Genomic DNA, 19,989 nt, shown 5'->3' with positions numbered 1-19,989 from the left:
AATTATTTTTACTCGACTAAAATGAAGCTATAGTTATTTATGAAGAAAGATGCATAAAAGAAATGTTTCAAAATAATTCAATTAAAATATTAATTATGTATAGAAATCACACATTCACAAGTAGTTGAATGGCCATTTGAATATGTTATTGATCTTGAATTATTTTTTTATTCCCAAATAATTTCTTAAAGAGTCCTGGCTGGAGTTCTGCTTTTTGTTGGGGGAAAAGCGTCCAATCACATCACTCGAAGACCTTTTCTGGAACAGAAATCTTGATACTTCAAGTTACGGTTGTGACCTTTTGAAAATAAGTAAAGCGAGTATGGGAATATATAACACTATCTATAGCGAAAGGTTTAGAAAGAGTGTACTTCGGTTTATTAATAATGTAGCCATTCACCAAAGAATAATCAATTAAAAAATATTGGTAGAATCCTCTAAAAATGTAATTTTGTATTTTATTCAAAATGGTGATTTTCGTATATGTGTAAGTATTGGCTGGATACCAAAAATTAGAATCCGTATTAAGAACAAATTAACTGATTTTTTATTTCTTAATTCTGTGATAAAAATTTTGTATAAAATTAAATGTTTGTAACTAGTTTCTATAACGTGCTTATTATATTTATAGAATAAAGTCGCCATTGAAGTGAATACATTACAGTTCTTCTTAGCTTATATTCAACAAACATCTGGTTCTCAACTTATAGAAACTTGGCAGGCTTTACTTGGCCTATGGAAAGATGGATTGCAAATCAGCTATCCTCTTGTGCAGTTTCATTTATTAGGGTAACGCATTTAAACAAGTTGCTTAGTAAGTAATTAGTTTTTAAAAAAAACTAGTGTCATAGCTCTTTTTAATGAATTTTATATTTTAGCATTCTTCATGAATTTGTGCAAAGATCACCTTTATTAGAAGACAAAAAATCTCAAAAGGATCTTCAGGTTTGCTATTTCATATACATTTTGAATTTTTCTTTTCCTTTCTTTTTTTAATATATATATATAAATATATTTTAAACTCTTAATTTAACCAAATTAATTTCCAAAATTTTATCTTAATTTAGCCCATAGTAAAATATTCTCTTATTTCCTGATCTCATTTCACGTATGAAGCTGTGTAAAAATTACTGCGCAATCAGTCTAAAGTCAGTATTAAAGAGAATAAGAAAATCCAAAGCCACTTCTATGTCTTCAAACCTGCATTCTGCTTCAAACAAAATAAGCTTATATATATATATATATATATATATATTTCTAATACTCAAGTATTAAAGTCAAGTTAATAGGAAAATCAAATAAACCAAATAAAAAAGAATCCGGCCTGAAGACTTTTTCAAGGGTCACCCTCAGGCAGGGATTCAAAGAAAGGGATTTTTTCTGTGAAGGAAATCCAGACAAAGGTCTAATAATGATTCCTCGTGACCCGAAAATCCCCTGAAATTAGGCCCAAGAGATATACCATTTTAACAGAAAGGAAAATACAAAACAACAAATTAGAAGAAAATAACCACCACAAAGTAAAAATACAATAACAAAATTAACAATATAAACAAAAATATCATGAAATAGCACTAACGGGAAAAAAGAAAGGCAAGTACTTACCATCAGCAGTCAAGGAAATTTTAAGCTATCGATTGTGACACCCGCTTTTTAAAAAACTAACTGTAAATTAGGTAAGAAATTGTAGGCTCCCAGCGCCATCTATTGAGTGATCTAATATGCAAGGAAAGATCTATTTTTATTAAATCCAAAGGATTAATCCCAAACCATACCTTGTTTAATTAAAAAATTGACATTACAGTAATTTCTCGGAAATTCATTTTTAATTAAATTTTAAATGAGGTTGTTCGATGCTTCAATATAGGAATTTTTACTATTGCAAACCCTTTTGATCCTGTTAACTTGTGAGAAAATTAGATTTTTGAAAATTTTAGAGTTTAGATTGGAATGGTAGTTACATAGTTTTGTTATTTTAAAGTTGAATTCACCCCTTTTATCGTATATACCAACTATTGTTTTATCCTTAGCAATTTCGATTTTTAAATCCAGAAAGGTAGCCTCAAGTTGATTTTTATTTGTTTCCGTTAGAATTAAATCTTTTGGATAGCAATTAGTAACAATATTAGTATTGTCGAAGTTAATCAAAAGTAGGTCATCAATATATCTCCACCCGTTTATTAAATTATATTTAATTATTTTTTTCACATAGTAATGTAGGAAAATATTAGCTAAAGCACTTGAGAAAGCTGCTCCCATTGGAATGCCCTTAACTTGTTTATAAAAATTAATACCATTAAAAACGTAATTTTCAGTAATATTAAAATTACATAACTCAATCCAGTTATTTTTAGGAATGATATTTTCATTTAAATATTCGTCATATATAAAAGTGCAGACCTTTATTAATTGCTTTAATAAAAATAGATCTTTCCTTGCATATATTAGATCACTCAATAGATGGCGCTGGAAGCTACAATTTCTTACCTAATTTACCGTTAGTTTTTTAAAAAGCGGGTGTCACAATCGATAGCTTAAAATTTCCTTGACTGCTGATGGTAAGTACTTGCCTTTCTTTTTTCCCGTTAGTGCTATTTTATGATATTTTTGTTTATATTGTTAATTTTGTTATTGTATTTTTACTTTGTGGTGGTTATTTTCTTCTAATTTGTTGTTTTGTATTTTCCTTTCTGTTAAAATGGTATATCTCTTGGGCCTAATTTCAGGGGATTTTCGGGTCACGAGGAATCATTATTAGACCTTCGTATGGATTTCCTTCACAGAAAAAATTCCTTTCTTTGAATCCCTGCCTGAGGGTGACCCTTGAAAAAGTCTTCAGGCCGGATTCTTTTTTATTTGGTTTAATTTTTACTTGGTTTATTTGATTTTCCTATTAACTTGACTTTAATACTTTTCTATCCATTCATCTGTGTTTTAGAAGTAGCTGCAGTTGCGCTCTCTAAATGCTATGAAGTTTCTTTCCTTTTCCTTTTTTTAGTTTTAGTTTGAATAGGTAATAATTTTTAGTTGCCATTTCAAAACTGTTTTTTTCGTTTTCATTTTAGTTTCGTTTTCAAACTATTTCTTACTTTAGATAGGTTACTTTCTAATACTCAACGATTTTCAAAAATCGGTCTCTGATTTCTTCGGAAATTATCTGCAATATTAATTCAAAATTAAAATTATTTCTATGATGTAATTTTTTGTAATAAAATAACTTATATTAGATATATGTAGTCATTTCAGTTTTTGAAGCTGTACTTATGTATCTGAAAAAAAAAAAATTAAATAGAAAGTTATCTGTTTGAAAGTTAAATTCAGAAATATTATTCTTAATAAAATCTTAATACTTTCTATGCTGAAAATCTTCTGTCGCCGATCTCTCATGTTACTTTATTTATTTATTTTGTATTTGCTCAATATAGGATATTGCTCACAAGCTAATTGAAGCTTGCAGTACAGTAGCATGTGATAGTTTGGAGCAAACTACATGGCTATGGCGTAATCTTGCTGTTCGACCTGGGCCTCAGTCAGACATTTCTATTGCTTCTGATGATGGTACATGATTTTTTATAATATTTATTTTTAAAAAAACGATTATATTTCTGCTCAGGAATAGCAATCCTGTACAGATTTATAATAAGATTGAACTTAAGTCAGTCTAATATTCTTTATTTTTTCATATACAAGTATTGTAATCGTCAAAAAATGTGACTTCCAAATTTCAATGAATTTCCTCGAAAAAATAATTTTTTTGAATTGTTTATGATTATTCATCCGTTCATGCATGAGTATATGAACACATTAATCCCAACATGCTAAATGAACGAAATTCATTGTATGATTTTGGCATCAAAGCAGTTGGTCTTTATAACAAGATTATAAAGATATCAAAGTTGTAGATGCTACAAACATTGAACCAGAATACAAAGGAATTAAACCTGAAACGTATCACATTTTAGTAGTATATAAGAAAATCCAGAGATGAAACATCTACTACTTTAAATTACACTTTTCAATCCCCCCCCCCCCCGATTTTAATTCAGAAATTAACTTAGTTATATCTTTTCTTACCTAGACCAACTTCATTCAACTCATATCTACAGTCAATTTTTTTAATGGTATCACTTAGATTGATAGCTATATATCAATCAACATTTATGTTTCAGATTCTGATTAGAGTTTACAATTAAGAAAATCGACAAGATTTCATTTATATTTTCTAGTATGTTTTCTTTTCTCAGTCTTTCTTAGTGTCATTTAATTAAATTATTTTTTCTTAATATGTTTGATATTATATCCATACTTCAAGTTTAATCTGTGTTGATTGATTGCATTCATATTTTTTTTAATAATTTCATGATGTTTTCCCCTTTAATAGTCCGAATCTCTTACAGTGTAACTTGTAGAAAGATTATATATGTGAGCCAACTTCTAGCTAAACTTTCTATATCCGATCATGGACTTTCGGCATCAAAAAATTATTTTGCAGAAAAATATCCTTTGTGTTTGGATAGCTAATGGATCAAGAGCTAAGCTTAAATTGATGACTTTTTTTAGAATTTGTATGAAGTTTAAATTTTAAAAATGCATCATCAGTATCAACGTTTTTAAAATTTATTCTGTATATATGCGACATTGATATATATAGATTTTTCAGCTGAAACATGTGTAAGCATTTATTACTTATTCACAGATTTTATGTCATTTCTTTAGATTTGGGAAGATTTATTATTATAAGAATATGTAATATCGTGTATTGAATACATTTGTTATGATTGTTGTTATCTGTTATGTTTTTATTTAATTATAAATATTATAATTTTTCTTATAAAGGTGACAACTCAAAAAGTGAAGAGATTTCAGATGGACATCAATCTATTTCTTCATCCTCATCATCAAATATTCATAGCAATGCTCAGTATAGTGTGCAAGCTTTGTGTAGTCTGGCAGAAGTGAGTTTTTAATGAAGCCAAGAATACATAACTTTGTTTCAAGAAAATTATTTACTCATATAAAAATAAAACATTCTATAAGTAATATCATAAATATTGCAAAAGTTATTTATTTATATGAACTCCTATCTCTTGAAACTCTTTAATATATCCTCCCCCCCCCCCTCTCTATAAGATAGTAGTATATTTTTATAAATAACTAGCTCTTCATATTCTTTTGATTTATGGAGCCATGTGAATATTTTCAATTACAGATTTTTTGCATAATTTTTTTAGATTTTTGTATCAGTAGTCATCGGAAATTATAATAGTTAAAATTTTTATTTCGTTCAACATATTTTAAGTACTTGAAAAGTGTTTTACAAAGCAGCAAATTTTTTCTAATGTTTTGAAAAATTTCACATCTGTTTAAAAGCTGTTAATTTTTCCCTTTGTAGTTCTTGGCACCTGTGTTAGATTTTGTTTATGTTGGAGAAGAAAAAGAAAAGGTCATACCCTTGTTAAGTAATATAATGCATTATGTCACACCATATTTGAAAAATCACAGGTAAATATTTTACTTTGTATTTATTATGAGACTGTACTATTTGAAATTTGTACTACTTTGTTTTAAATGCAATTCAGAATTCTACGGGTCGAGAAAAAAATCCAGAATTTTGATTTCTTTTTCAAAATTTATTGCTTTTTCTTTAGTGTCTACTAATTTTTTTCTCTCTAAAAGGATTCGCTAGTAATTTTCAACTTGGTTGTTCTATTCCTTTTGCACTTTTTGTCTGTCTAACATCATTGCTTACAATTCTTTAAAAATGCGGCGAAAAAAAAAAAATGCGATATATTTCTTTAGTTTCGAACACAGCTCTTTTCTAATAGGAAAGCTCATTTTTAAATTAAATGCTTGTAACGAACTGAAATTTTGTTTCATTGAAAATTTTCTACTTTTTAAGAAATTACAATCAATTTATCTCTTTTTCATGAAATCGCTGAATTGCCAGATGCAAAGTAGAGAAAATATGTTTTTTTTTTTTTTTTTTCTGTATTCATAATTGCGCATTTTATTTGTAATGTGTTTAAATGTTGTGGGAAAATATCTTGAACTCTATGGTCTTACATTTTGACATAACGTATTTCTGAAATTTAGTAATAAAATATTGATTTTGCTTCGTTTTAAATTAAAATATGAAAAGTTATATTTAATATTTTCAGTGGTCTTAGATATTGTTAATCATATTTTAATAAATCTGATTTGAAGCTCAAAAGCGTTAAAGTAGGCTGAGGGTCCTGCTTGTATAGTTAGGGAATGGAATCATTTTATATAATTCACATTATATAGTCACATAAGTAGCATAACTTTTCAGTTATTCTATCATCCTACTAAGCATTATTTCAGTCTGTGTTGTAATGTCTCATCCTTTATCTTTCTTCAAAATAAACTTATGAATATTTTCAGAAATGTCATTTCAGATTAGCTGTTTCATTAAATATCAAATAATACTGATAGATTTGTAAATTGCTCAATAATTTAATAAGAAAATAATAATTGGCATTTATATTACACACTTTAATGGTCTTTCTCAGATACTCCAAATTGCACGTAATGCATTTATCCCATTTTTCTAATCTTCAGACAAATGCTTGAAGCCATTTTTAGACGAAACCTTCAAAATTGTTTCGACAGCTTTTACCGGTATGTCTGATGATGGAGGGGTTTCTTTAAATTCAGTAGAGAAAAATCGTTTGGGGGCTATAAGAATGATAGGGTGCATATCTGACGTTGATTTTTGAAAGATAAGGATGAGCATTACCGAACCCACATTGCACAAACACATTCTATGAGCAATTTTTTGTCAGCAGCGTTCGAGGGTGGGGTGGGGTGGGAGTGAAATATTCAACCTTTCTGACAAGTCCCTTAATGTGATTCGACGATAAGCAAATGAGACACAGTCCTATCAGATTTAAAGGATTAATTATAAAAATGATCAACATTTAATATGAACGGTGCTTGTTATATCAAATATATACCGATTCATGTTATTGAGATCAATATTTTTTTGTGAAACTTGTACCAAATCTGAGAAATGAAAAGACCAATTTATGATCGTTCAGAAAAACTTACAGAAAAAGCAACTACATATTTGGAAAGAGCATAAAACATGACACCATTGCTTCCATTATGTTATTTAGATTTAAAAATGCATTACAGCTGCTGAAACACCGGTGAAATGCAAAATCAAATTATCTCAAAATTCTGATAAAAGCAGTATCCCAAATACCATAGCAATTACAAGTTGCCAAGTTTACCTAAAATTTGTTCATTCCATCATCTTTTGTATGAGTCTACAATAAACCATATTATGGATCTAGTTTAAGAGAAAAATGGCCTTTTATTATTGAAATAGACATTCAGCAAACATTTAAGAAACCAAACAATAGTGGTTAAATAGAACTTATGGAAATCAATCACTTTCCACATATGAACTTTCTCTGATATGTATATGTCTTTCAACCTTCGTGATCTCGCAACATATTTACGGATACGAAAGACGAGTCAGTTAACCTATGTTTGTCTTCTTGTTGGAGGGGTTGGCAATTACTTGAAAGGAAGGCATGTATTCCAGGGTCATCTGACAGACAAATCATATTGGATATTTCTAGAACTTCTTCTTCAGGATTGCTGATGTCATTATTGTTTATCCATTCGAGAGTAACTTCCCATCAAATGTTTTTGTTTACGACGGTCGCTAAAGAAACAAACTGTTACTGTAGGAGGAGTTCATTTTGCCTAAGTAGAAGTTCATTCATGTTTCTTATATTGGCACATTTAGTGCCAAATTGGTAATATATGGTATTATTACATTCAGTTTTTGAAAACAAATTCAAAAAATAATTCACCAAGCTGAAAATTATTTAAATATTTGGAATCTTAAAATATCGAATATTCTTGCCATATGTATACAAAGAACAACACAAATCAAATGGGGAAACTAAATAATTATGTATATGTTTAACGATAACTTTCCAAATCCACAATAAGAAGAAAAAAATCAATTAAGAAATCTAAAGTTGGATCAATTCATGACAATAAAAATTGTCTTTATTTCATTTGTTTGAAATTTATGTAAGTAAATAACATCAAATTCCCCTGAACAAACGCGAAGTAGTTATTTCATAATTTTTATAAAAGGTTGTTTATATTCTAATATAAAGTAAAATGTTCATTAATAAGTACGCTTGTAACCTTATCAAAATTTATATTTATTTTCTCTGAAGTATATACTATTTTCAGAAACGCAAAATTAACAAGTATACTATTAATTGTTAGATTTTTTTTTATCAAAATTTTATTTGTAACTTATTTTCAGTATGCATGAGCTTTTTAAAGCATAATTACTTTCACAAAGTTTATGTATAAAAGTTTTCCGAATTTTAAAATTATTCAAATGTTTATTCAGGAGTGTGCCAGAAGACCCAGACTTAAAGGGAAGACCCGAATAAAGCCACTGTAGGTACTGATGGTACACTGTAGGTTTTGAATGTATTAATTTGGCTGGTTTCAAACCAACTGAATGGTTAGTTTTCTTGCGACTAGGCAAAGGGGCCAGCATCTGGAGTTCTCCGTTAGAGATGGTAGATGTTCCTGCAAGTGGCCCTTAGCACATAGGTTCTGGCAAGCACAGTGTGTATATTGAGGCTGAGAATTCCCAGAATCAAGAATTGCCTTCTCTTGTTGGGCTTTGTGGCGGGAGGTGCTGTTGGGGCCCGAATTTGAATCCTCCTTGCAATGTTTTTTTTTTTTTTTTTTTTTTTTTTCCTAACGTCACTGAAGCAACAATAAATTCTCGATATTTTATTATAAATACTGATGAAACTTTTCACACACTTTCTCCCTTTCTTGTTCATAAATTAATTTTATCCACTGTTAGTGAAGTGTCGGATTTTAAAATATTATGTTCTGGTGCTCTTATTCAGACGAAATCAAACAGGTGGCTACACTCGGAAAATTAACTATTTTGTGTTCATGGCCAATAGAAGTATATCTTCACAAGACATTAAATTTCTCCCCGACGAAATCTCAAAACAATCCCTTGTACAGCACTCTGATGCAGAATTAGTGGAAGAATTATGATCCTAGGGGGTTATGCGCCGTTTGTCGCATTAATGTTGGACGTGACGGACGATTAATTCCCTCAAAACATGTTATAATTTTTGAGACACCTGTTCTGCCTCAATTAATACGTGCTGGATATTTACGTTGCAACATCCATGCATAACTAACTCTCTAATATGTCATCAATGTCAGATGTACGAATACTCGCGACTAGCTTGTCGCGGTATACTGGTATTTTCTAAATGTTCTACGGATCATAGCACCAATACATGCATTTCAAAACATTGAAATGTCCTGATTGTGCACATGCTCATGCAAGCCTCCTTTAAATTTTGCCCAGAATGGCAGATCGAGAAAGAGATCCTACCATTAAAATTAAAAACAATATCTCCTTTAGAAAGGTCTCTCAAATATTTTAATGACAGAACACCGAATTTTGGAGTATCGTATTCCTCTCTTTTAAAATCGGAACTACAAAACACAAATGCCAAATCGAGGAATTGTTTATGAAGTTTGTTTGCCCTCCCCTTAAAAAATCACGGTCTTCAAAAAACAATACAATGCAGACGAAAAAAATGTCAACCAAATCTGCACTTGCAACGCTTAAAGATACTTCATCCGTTGCAATTATTGCGTCACAATAAGAGGCTGAAACTTTCATTGATACCAAATCGATGAAAAAATCTCGAAAGAAATTAAAATCTACCGACATTAGTAATCTACCTTCTTTTGAAGAATTTTCATCGGTTGATCCGTCCTCTTTAAGCTTATCTGAAATAATCCTATGTCTTCTGCGCATCTCGACGAAGATACTGCAGGCAAAGTTAAGAATGGTTGACTTTTATGGCCACTCTTATTTCATGGAACTGCTGCGGATTTCGCAATAAATTGCATTAAATTAAGGACTTCGATAACAATTTTCGCCTATTCTACATGCATTTCACTAGACGTATTTGATCAAGCGATTATTAAGCGATCAATCAAAAATCAAGCGTTATAATTTGGCTTGAAACGATGGTAATTCTGATAGAGCCTCAGAAGGTGTTGCTCTCCTCGTTTCTCCTAACCATCTCTCTTGAGTAGTTCCACTTCACATGCAACTGCAGGCGATCGCAGTCCGTTTTGCAATACCACGTTTGATTACAATTTGTTCTCTTTACTTGCCTCCTAATTCAGCCATTGGTAGAAATGAACTTGGTAAATTAGTTGCTGAATTGCTGACACCTTTCGTAATAACAAGGTATTTTAATGGCCATAGTCCTATTTGGGATAGTAATAGTACGAATCATCGAGGAAAGCAAATCGAAGAGTTTATATCCGATTACTTCCTTTGTCTTTTGAATAATTTACTATCCATTTCCATTTGGGTAGTAAAACTTTCCATTGTTTAGATCTTGCTCTCTGCTCAGCACCTATTGCCCTCTTTTTTATTTTACTAGTGGGGAATGACTTACATGAAAGTGATCATTTTTCGATTTTTCTCACTCAAGTCAGCATACCAATTGTAACTCCACAACGATCTGAGCTTTATATTTTTGACAAGGTTGTTTGAACAAGTTTCACTAACAGTGCCAAAATCTCACAGGACATGGTACAACACCCTGACCTCGGTGTTGTAGTTGACAATGTGACTGACTTAATATTCAGGGCGGCGGATCAAACCATTCCAAAATCTAGCACTGCATTTCATAAGTTTTTGAAACCTTCGTGGAACAATAAATGTACAGAAACACGCAGGAATCAATAAATTACATGGAATAAGTTCAGAAAACTCTCCTTTATAGCAAATTTTATTGCATTCTAAAAAGTTAAATCTGTACGTCGATGAACGTCCCCAAGTTCAACGGGACCTAATTTTAATTTATCTTTTATACTAGAAGAGAGACCTGAATCTTATTTATTTCTATTCTTGAAAAAAATCGGCATTTTTAATGAAATCTGAATTACTATTATGCTTGTACGTGATTAGTTTCATTTTTACAAGCTTTTAAGATGAATTTTAAGCAACTAAGCTGGACTTCATGATTCAACTTATTTTTTCGGCGCAGAATATCCTAGGAAAAGATCTTGTGCCAAAAATATCCGTATCCATCCGTTCCAGTATTCTTCAGTTTCTCCTTCACATTTTTGTTCCAAGCCCATTCAATGTCATTTGATTAAACCCATTAGCGTTGTAAACACTACGGTTTTATTATTACAAACTGGACACCTAGTAGAAGAAATCTCGTTGAATATTCTAATTCTTCTAGTTCACATTAGCTTGGGTAAGTTTTTAGCTTCCTGGAATCGCATCTGAGATATAAAGCTATTCATACAACAGGAAAACGAAAAAACAAAAACATTTCTATTTTCATTTTCATCTTAATATCATTATAATTTTGGATAATATTTGGCAGTAAATACTTAATAGAATTACTTCTTTACAATTACATATGTTCATGAAATTCCATAAAAGAAATAAAATCGTACTAACCTCTAATTATTTTCATATAGCATAATAGAATCGCTATTATTAAATTCAAAGGAATTCCTTTTTTCAAAGGTATAAGTTAAATTTCTTATAATTATTATTTAGCATTATATGCAAAAATTAAATCATCGGGGGTTTTCCCCCTTCATTTTTTATTTTGTCAATGGTTGCAACAGGAGATAATTGAATTATATCTGTAGATTCAATGAAACTAATTCAATGATTTCTATGAAAATAAAGTACTGAATCCGTAAACTATATTATTTCTTTTAAAAGTATTGAAATTCGAAGTTCGAGTTCAAAACCAAGAACCAGTTTAATGTTTTAACTGTTTATTGTTTTAAAAATGTGCTCTTGGAATGGATTTTTATATTTTCCAGTTTCATATATATCGGTCAACTCAAAGGGTGATCTTATTTAATATATTAAAAAGTTATCTAACTTTTGATTTATTCATTAAATTTCAGTTTATGGCATTAAATAAAAGCTTCCTATTTAGAAAAAGTTAAAAAACATATTATAATATAATTTTTTTTAAAGAATGAAACTTTAGTTATAGTTGAAAAACATGAAAAATGCTTTTATAGTTATAATTTGTAGTTCTTGATATAAATCATTGGAAATTCAAGACAAAATAGAAAAGCAAAACAGCATTCCCTGAGTGTAAATGAAGCAAACAGTTGATTTTCTTGCTCCTATATTATACTTTACAATAATAATATTATACAATACAATAATGACACTTTAGAAGCAGATTTAATTTGTAATAGTTTTTCTGATTTAATTATTTATCATTATTATCGCACTTCAAATATTATTTAAGTTGCGTTTTGGCCACAAGTAGGAATAATGAATCCATATATTAAAAAAATTTGAAAGAAACAAGTAACAAAAAAAAAAAAATTGTAAAGAAATTCATTTACTTTATGAAAAGCATATTTATATTGTGAATTATATGAAGCTTTTAAGAGAAAAGGCTCATATATGTAAAATATTTTAAAATGTTAGAATCTATTGTTTGTTTTTTTCCTTCGTTTCACTTTCAACAGCTTAAATCATAATAATTATAAAAAATAATTAATTGGCAATGAACTAATAAAATAAATTAATATTTTATTTTTAATCAAATCTGGCAAAAAAATGCAACAATATTAATTACGAATCAAACTTAAAAAATAAGGACAGTCAAAAGAATGCTAAGCAGAAGTTTTAACATTGACATAAACATGAGTGATAGAAATCAGAAAGAAAACACATTAATGAAGAAATAGAAAATAATTAAAATTTATCAGAAACAAATTTCATAGCTGAAGGAAATAAACTATATAAAATTCCAAAATCTTGTTATTAAACTAATTGAAATGAAACAAAGAAGCAATTATAAAACTCAATTTTTATTCATAAAAATATAGATTTCTTTTCTAATTATGACGGGTGAAAAAATATAAATAGGAGTATTTTCCCTCAATAATTCTCAGTTTGTAATAAAAATCGGTATAGTTCATGAAAAAAATTGAGGATTTATGACCTCCAACCATTTTTTTTAAAGTTATTATTCATCCCAGTTAGAAAGTGCTCAACGACAGAAATAAATTACTGATATAGCAAACGTTAATTTCATTCTAAATTGTTCTCTTATTTCCTTATCCAATTCCACTTTTTTATTTAATTAATTTTACACGCGCTCTAGAAAACTGATTATCTTAGCATTTTCTCACGCTCTGGGTGAAGGGATAAAAATCCTTAATATTTACAACATTCATTTAAAGATACCTAAATTTCCCTTTCCTAAGGCTACACGTATCAAAGAAATCCTTATCAAAGACTCTTAGTAAAAATCACTAGAGTGAAAAATTTAATACTCTTTTCCACTTGCATCGCGATGTGAGCGGACGTCAATTTTATTAAGGCTTCTTGTTCATAAAATGCCTGCCAGAGTGAAATAATTGGAAGTTTTAAAATTTCAAAACTTTTTTCTATTTGGCTGTGCAGTTGCTAATATATGTATATAATCACATAAATAAAATAGGCATAAAGATGAATTTAAAAGTGCAAATAAGTTTAATTCACGTCACTTTCAGATCATCAATGCAATTTTCCTAAAAGGGTACCTCAAAATAAGCGCCTGTGGCCTCAGATTGTCGAAATCCGCCACTGGTGCACACCTTGCTTCAAGGCTAACATGTTACACCGTGTCATAACATGATTCATAACGGCATGTAATAGATCAGATGAGCAAGAAGATCTGGTTCTTCAAATCCTCCATATTTCTTATATTTCCTGGATAAAAACTTTATTTTTGAGGTAACCCCAAACACAAAAGTCACTAGGGATTAGTTCAGGTGAACGTGGAAGATATCTTGTAAGAAATGCACTACTAATAGTGCGATCCTCAGTAAAATGACGTAGCATCAATTATTGAACTGCATGTGCTATGTGAGGAGGAGCATTATCTTATTGGAATATTGTTGTAGTAAGGCATCCACGCTGCAGGAGTTTTGGAATAACAAAAGGGTAGTGGGACAAATGCGTACGGGTCATAAAAGGCCAATAAATCATGCGTAGATCTTTGAAAAAAAGGGGGTAGGGAGTGATTAGTCTATGTTTGCTAAAACATATGTTATCTGTTGGCAAGAGTATTTGCGGAGAAAATGTATTGTATTTTAACAAAATTTGGATACTTAAACACAAGGAAAAAACTTTTGTCTCTATGCGCATATGCTGGCTCTGTACACACCAGGCCGTCTCCCTATCACATTTGGCAAATATATACTTTGGAGGGTAGGAAAGTGATTTTTTGAATTTTTAATTAGAATTTTAATTAATCAAAAATTAAGAGAAATATTGATTTTTTTCTGTGATAACTTTCTAAAAATTTACAATAAAAAATAGTTTTTACTTTCAAGTCATATCAATTTTCTGCATTATTCATTCGCAGTCATAGTTCTCAAATGAAAATCAATAAACTTTAAAAGAAAATCTAAAATAGAAATTCCATTCTAAACAATTACACCTGAACTTAACTATTACCATCACAAACGATTCCAATTGTTTTAAGATAAGTGTATTATTTAAATGTACATTTCAGCTAATTAATAACACACGAGTCAATAAGAGAATTTAACAGTTGATAAATTTCCTACTATTTGAATTTAAATCTGTTCAATACTTTTGATAAATCTAGTAATGAAATAAATAATTCATATACACATGAAATAAATAACTTAACAAGCCTGATATAATCATAAAAATACATCTTATCTTATATTTAAAAATCTAGTATTCTCGTTTATATGAAAACTTTTTCTTTTCATACGTAAATATGAACGGAAGATATTGATTATAAAACATACATGTTATCTAAGATCTGTATTCTTTTTACAGAATGAAAATACGCAAAGACTGATAAGCCAATAAAATTAATGAGTTTTTTTAATCAAATTAATGAATTTTAATTAAATTAAATAAATTAATGATTTTTTTTAAAATTTTAAGACAATTTACGTTAGAGATAACATTATTTTTTTGTATTACTACTTTTAAATGCACTGAATTGCATATTTCTTTCTCCCAAATATACGTGTGTTAAATTTAGTATCTCTATGTGCAATGGTTCATATTTTAAATAGACTGATAGACGCATATATATATATATTCACTTTTAGTCTTGGAAGAAAATCTTATTTTGTTAATTAAATTTTTTAGATTAAAGTCTAAATATTCCACAATTTAATTTTCGAATAATTTTAAACGGAAAATTTGGAGATATCTGTGAAATTTAAAGTATATGCTTCCGTGCTAAAAGTCAATTTTTTTCCATTCCCTCCCCCCCCTGGTGTGTGTGTGTGTCTGTGCGTATGTATGTTATCGGGTATTTTGTTATGAAAGTTCCTAAAACAGTCCTTATTTTATTTTATGAATTAAAAATAAAATTCGGGATATTTTAATGGAACATTACAAATGAAAATGGAATAATAATATGTAAGAAAGCATTTTTTAGTATTTTTTAAACTTATCCCGCTTTTACTATTTATTTGATTTTTATAATATCGCAACAATGTATTGAATATTATTTTAAAATATTCTCAGTGTGATTTTTTTTTATCTATTGTGACATTGTTACAAATTTAGATAATTTTGAAACGCTGTATTCTCTTATTTTTTCATTGATAATGTAAATTTTGAAAGTAGAATGCATAAGAAGCTTATAAAGAATACTTATGATAAATATTAATCGCAAAATGCATATGCAGGTAAGATAACATAATATTCTAGTTGGATGAAGAAGTATTTAAATATGACGAGTCTGATTAAATGACAAATCTTAACAAAGAATGATTAGTTAAAAAACGCAACAAAGATAAATACCCTCAGCTCTTGATAATTTTAGTAGTTGTAGAAAGGTATTTAGTTTTATACTTTCATTTAATGACAGAGGGCCCTGCAGTCAAATTTATTCAAGTCATAATCAAGTATTGATTAAATTAATCTTGAAACTTTATTCTAGTAATATTCCTAATTACCATTTACAAGTTATTCATTATGCTATTTTATATTTCTAAAAAATGTGGAGCTTAACAGTTTAAATATATATATATATCCCTCCTTTTACAATATTGTTTAGAGTGTTATAGAAAGTTGTCTTTAGTTTTCATTATTTTGCTTAAAATTAATTTTACGTTTTGACTGTGCACTTTTTTTTATTTGTACAATATTGAAATGGACTTTTTTGAAAGGGACTTGCGACTTCAGTTTTCAAAATTTACTACTTAAAATTGCAGAGTAAAAATTAAATTAAAATCGATAAAAAATTTGGAGGGAAAAAGAGCCTTCGAGATTTGCCTTCTTATCATGGCCCCTGGAGGGTTTAAAATTAAAGGAAAAAAAAAAAACGCATTGCTAATCAGTAAATATTTCAATAAAGGTGTAGATATGTATTGTTGAAGAGTGTATTACCAGAACTTCATACAACACTATTTTTAATGACTTATTGTACATATAAGAACGATCTTTTATAAAATTAAAGTTTCTGAAGAACATATACAATATATTATAGATTTGGATTATGGTAGTGCAATAATGCCTTTAATAAATAGTGAAACTAGAAGAAAATTAAATTTGAATTCAGCTAATATCTCCTGCAAACTACATAAATGCACTTTGCTGACTTAAACCACTTTTCGATGCCTGGATATGAGTTCGCAAAGAGGGGAAAAAAAAAAAAATCATGTCAAATGTTCGTGTTTTAGGGATCGTACACAAATTAACAAAGCAAGTAATGATTGAATAAATAAATAATAATTTTACTATTTACTGGTTCAAAAGTATTAAAAATGTGTAGAAATAATAACTTAAAGGAAAGATTACTTTAATGAAAGATTTTTTTTTACAAGTTCACTGACTGTGCTATTTTTAAGTTATATTCTGTAATTCATTATACAAAATTTTAAAGTATTTTTCAGGAAGCATAGATTTTAAAATTTGTATTTAAAACTAAAGATATGAAGCATATTTAATTTTCTTATGATGCATTTCTACGTCGATTCATCTGCACTGAAGCTGTAAACATTTGCATTTTAATTTGTGATTGATCTTTCTCCAACTTTCTTTTAACATATCTTTAAGAATTTTCATGATTAAATTCTGAAATTTTGTACTTGACCTTATTAGAGGATGGCGCACATTTCACTCATTGGGAATTCTGTTGTACGGGGTTTTAATATTCAGAAACACAGCGTTGTACTTGGCTGTTGGTTATTTTTTCATTGAGTTTTTATATTAATGATGATATATAATGGCATATTTTTCTTTTATTTGATCGTGATCAGAACCTTTTCTAAAAATTTTAATATATTACAGTATAAATAAATTTACCCTCCATAATATTTGTTATTTATATTTTATTCATTATGGAATTACTATTTTTCGTTTCTTTTTGAGTTTTGAAATAGTAAATTGAATGATTAATGTAAGTTATATAACATAAATATTGTTAAAATTCTACTGCATTAAATCTGCTAATAATATTATTAAAAAAGAATAAAAATTTATGTAATTAATATGTAAAATTAATTTTTCAAGTCATCAGGTTTTGAATTCATGATTTATTGAAACTACTTAATGTTACTTGTTAGAGGCATTACTTTGTCGTTTTCCTTTTTATTATGAAGAATGAAAGAAACTGAAGTTTTTTTAAATCAGCAGTAAAAAGAGTAAAATTTTAAAAATTATTATATTGAAAAAACGCAATATTATAATTTGTAACTGGCAGACATTGCTTTGGCATTGACACGCTTTATTAAAGGTTTTTTTTTAACACGATTATTTTTATTCAAAAGATAACGTATATTTTTATTATATAAATTGAAATTTCCTTTTATTTGGAGTCTTTCTGATAAGTCAATATTTTAAGAAGTGCTATTTATAACTTATAATAGCTCTAAATATATAATGATATCACGATATATCGAAAAATATCGCGATGAAGAAATTCGGTCATTGCCCAGGCCTAGTATTGATTTTGATAAAGAATTTCAGATCTTACTACATTTCCTTTATGATTTCCTTCTCTGAAATTTTCCTTCCTGCTGAAATTATTACTTCTTATCAACTTTCAGATCATTTTCTGATGCTTTCTTAATATATCCTTTAAGTTTTTATTCTTTATTCGTATATTTTTAAATTGTATGCTTTTTTGTATTATTACAACTATTCATAAATTTTTAAATTGTATGCTTTTTTGTATTATTACAACTATTCATAAATTTTTAATCTGTGAAGCATCATAATAATATATCATAATTAGTTTTTAATGTAACTGGTTGAAAATTATGATGTTTTAGATTAATTGTGCATTATTGAACATCTTTGAAAATGTTTGTGATCTTGCATATTCTCGGTTGCATATTGGAATATCAACAAATGGGCATTTTACACAAAATGTTTCTTAAGTGATAACCCACGAGGCTCTCTCTAATAATATTCATAATATATGCTTATGCTTATGATTTTTTTTATTTGATTTAACGACAAGGAATGGTGCAGTTTATTCAAGTTATTAACTGAACTTTTGGTGGAAGCAGTTCTTCAAGCTTGTTAATGAATCTACATTCCATTAATTTCTCGCTTCCTCTTTAAAATGAAAAAATATATCTAACTGTATAGCAAATATTTTATGATAAATTGGCCTAAAATTAGATTGTATATAAAATTATTTGGGTTTTTTTAAAGTTTAATGACATCAAAATATACTTAATTTGTGTAAAGTAAGGTTATTTTGTGCACAGTATAATATCCAGGCATTTATTTCGTACTAGCCATCTCTGGCGACCAGCCGGTTCACCAATCTTAATGCTCGTTAAAATTTTAATAATTAAATATATTATGTAATTCCTACTTTAATAATTTCTTCATCAAAATATTTTAGAACTTCAATTTTTGATAGTCATATAATTCACTCATAATATTATAAAGGCCTTCAGTCATAACGTAATATGTATCTCTCGAATTTTCTGTTAGCTCCTGTAGAATTTATGCTTTAAACTAAAGTGGAAATATTAATCTGTAATTAATATAATAATATTTTTTACTGAAACAAAGCATTTTTTTATAATATGATTACTGAAAACAGAGTCACTAAGCATTTAAACCTTATGGACACTAAAGAATATCTTTCTTAATTTATGTAATATCTCAAGAATTTGTCAACAAAATTTTCTAAGATTCATCATGAGCAGATCGATTAATTAATAGTGTTTAATTTTAAATGCATTAAATACTAAGAAAATAAACAGAATCGTTTAAAATAATCGATTGAAATCTGGTTAAAAGAATTACTTAAAAAAACGATGTACTTAAACTAACATTATTACAATTTAATTACAAAAGCATACAACTAACCTAAAAATAATTTAAATCAAGTCCGCATCCGTTGAAAATGTTTGTCAGCAAACAGAACAAAATGCGCATGCGTGAATTTTCAACGACAATTATGATAATGCAAATCCATGAATTTTTCTACACCAGTTGGGGTTACGCTATGCAGATTAGAAATTTTTAATTTCCTTTATTCTATTTCATTTTAATTCAAATGTACTTCAGAATGAATTTGAAAGATCGATTAATTAACAATGTTTAATTTTAAATGCATCAAACATTACGAAAATAAACAGAATCGTTTGAAATAATCGATCGAAAAATGTTAAACCTAGCCTCATTAGCATGGGGAAAAAATACTGAAGACTTACTCATGTGGCATTTAATACGGCGCTCCACCCCAACACCGTGCACGAAGCATCGTTGGCGATTACTCATGTGGCAGTGCGGAACTGAAGATTTTTTTGGCGGGAAAGCTAGTTTTTAATTAATAATTAAAATTCTAATTAGAATGTCAAAAAAAGGGACCCCAGGTACACATTCCTGACTTCCAAGGTATACATGTACCAAATTTGGTAGCTGTA

At 28.6% G+C, this 19,989-nt stretch overlaps 1 protein-coding gene across 3 annotated transcripts in view; it reads left to right on the top strand.

Moving 5' to 3' along the window:
- The window catches only part of LOC129959090 (protein dopey-1-like), a 213,554-nt gene that overhangs the window by 142,484 nt on the left and 51,081 nt on the right, over nucleotides 1-19,989 (top strand). For all 3 annotated transcript variants that reach the window (XM_056071898.1, XM_056071899.1, XM_056071897.1), the window contains exons 19-23: nucleotides 632-789; nucleotides 879-945; nucleotides 3,426-3,558; nucleotides 4,837-4,955; nucleotides 5,393-5,502. In XM_056071898.1, the coding sequence (XP_055927873.1) occupies nucleotides 632-789; nucleotides 879-945; nucleotides 3,426-3,558; nucleotides 4,837-4,955; nucleotides 5,393-5,502 (587 nt within the window). The remainder of the gene's footprint in view (nucleotides 1-631; nucleotides 790-878; nucleotides 946-3,425; nucleotides 3,559-4,836; nucleotides 4,956-5,392; nucleotides 5,503-19,989) is intronic.

This window comes from Argiope bruennichi, chromosome X1 (genome assembly GCF_947563725.1).
Source record: "Argiope bruennichi chromosome X1, qqArgBrue1.1, whole genome shotgun sequence".
Lineage (NCBI taxonomy): Eukaryota > Metazoa > Arthropoda > Arachnida > Araneae > Araneidae > Argiope > Argiope bruennichi.
Note: the sequence above shows the minus strand (reverse complement) of the source record. Positions and strands in the feature narration are given on the sequence as shown.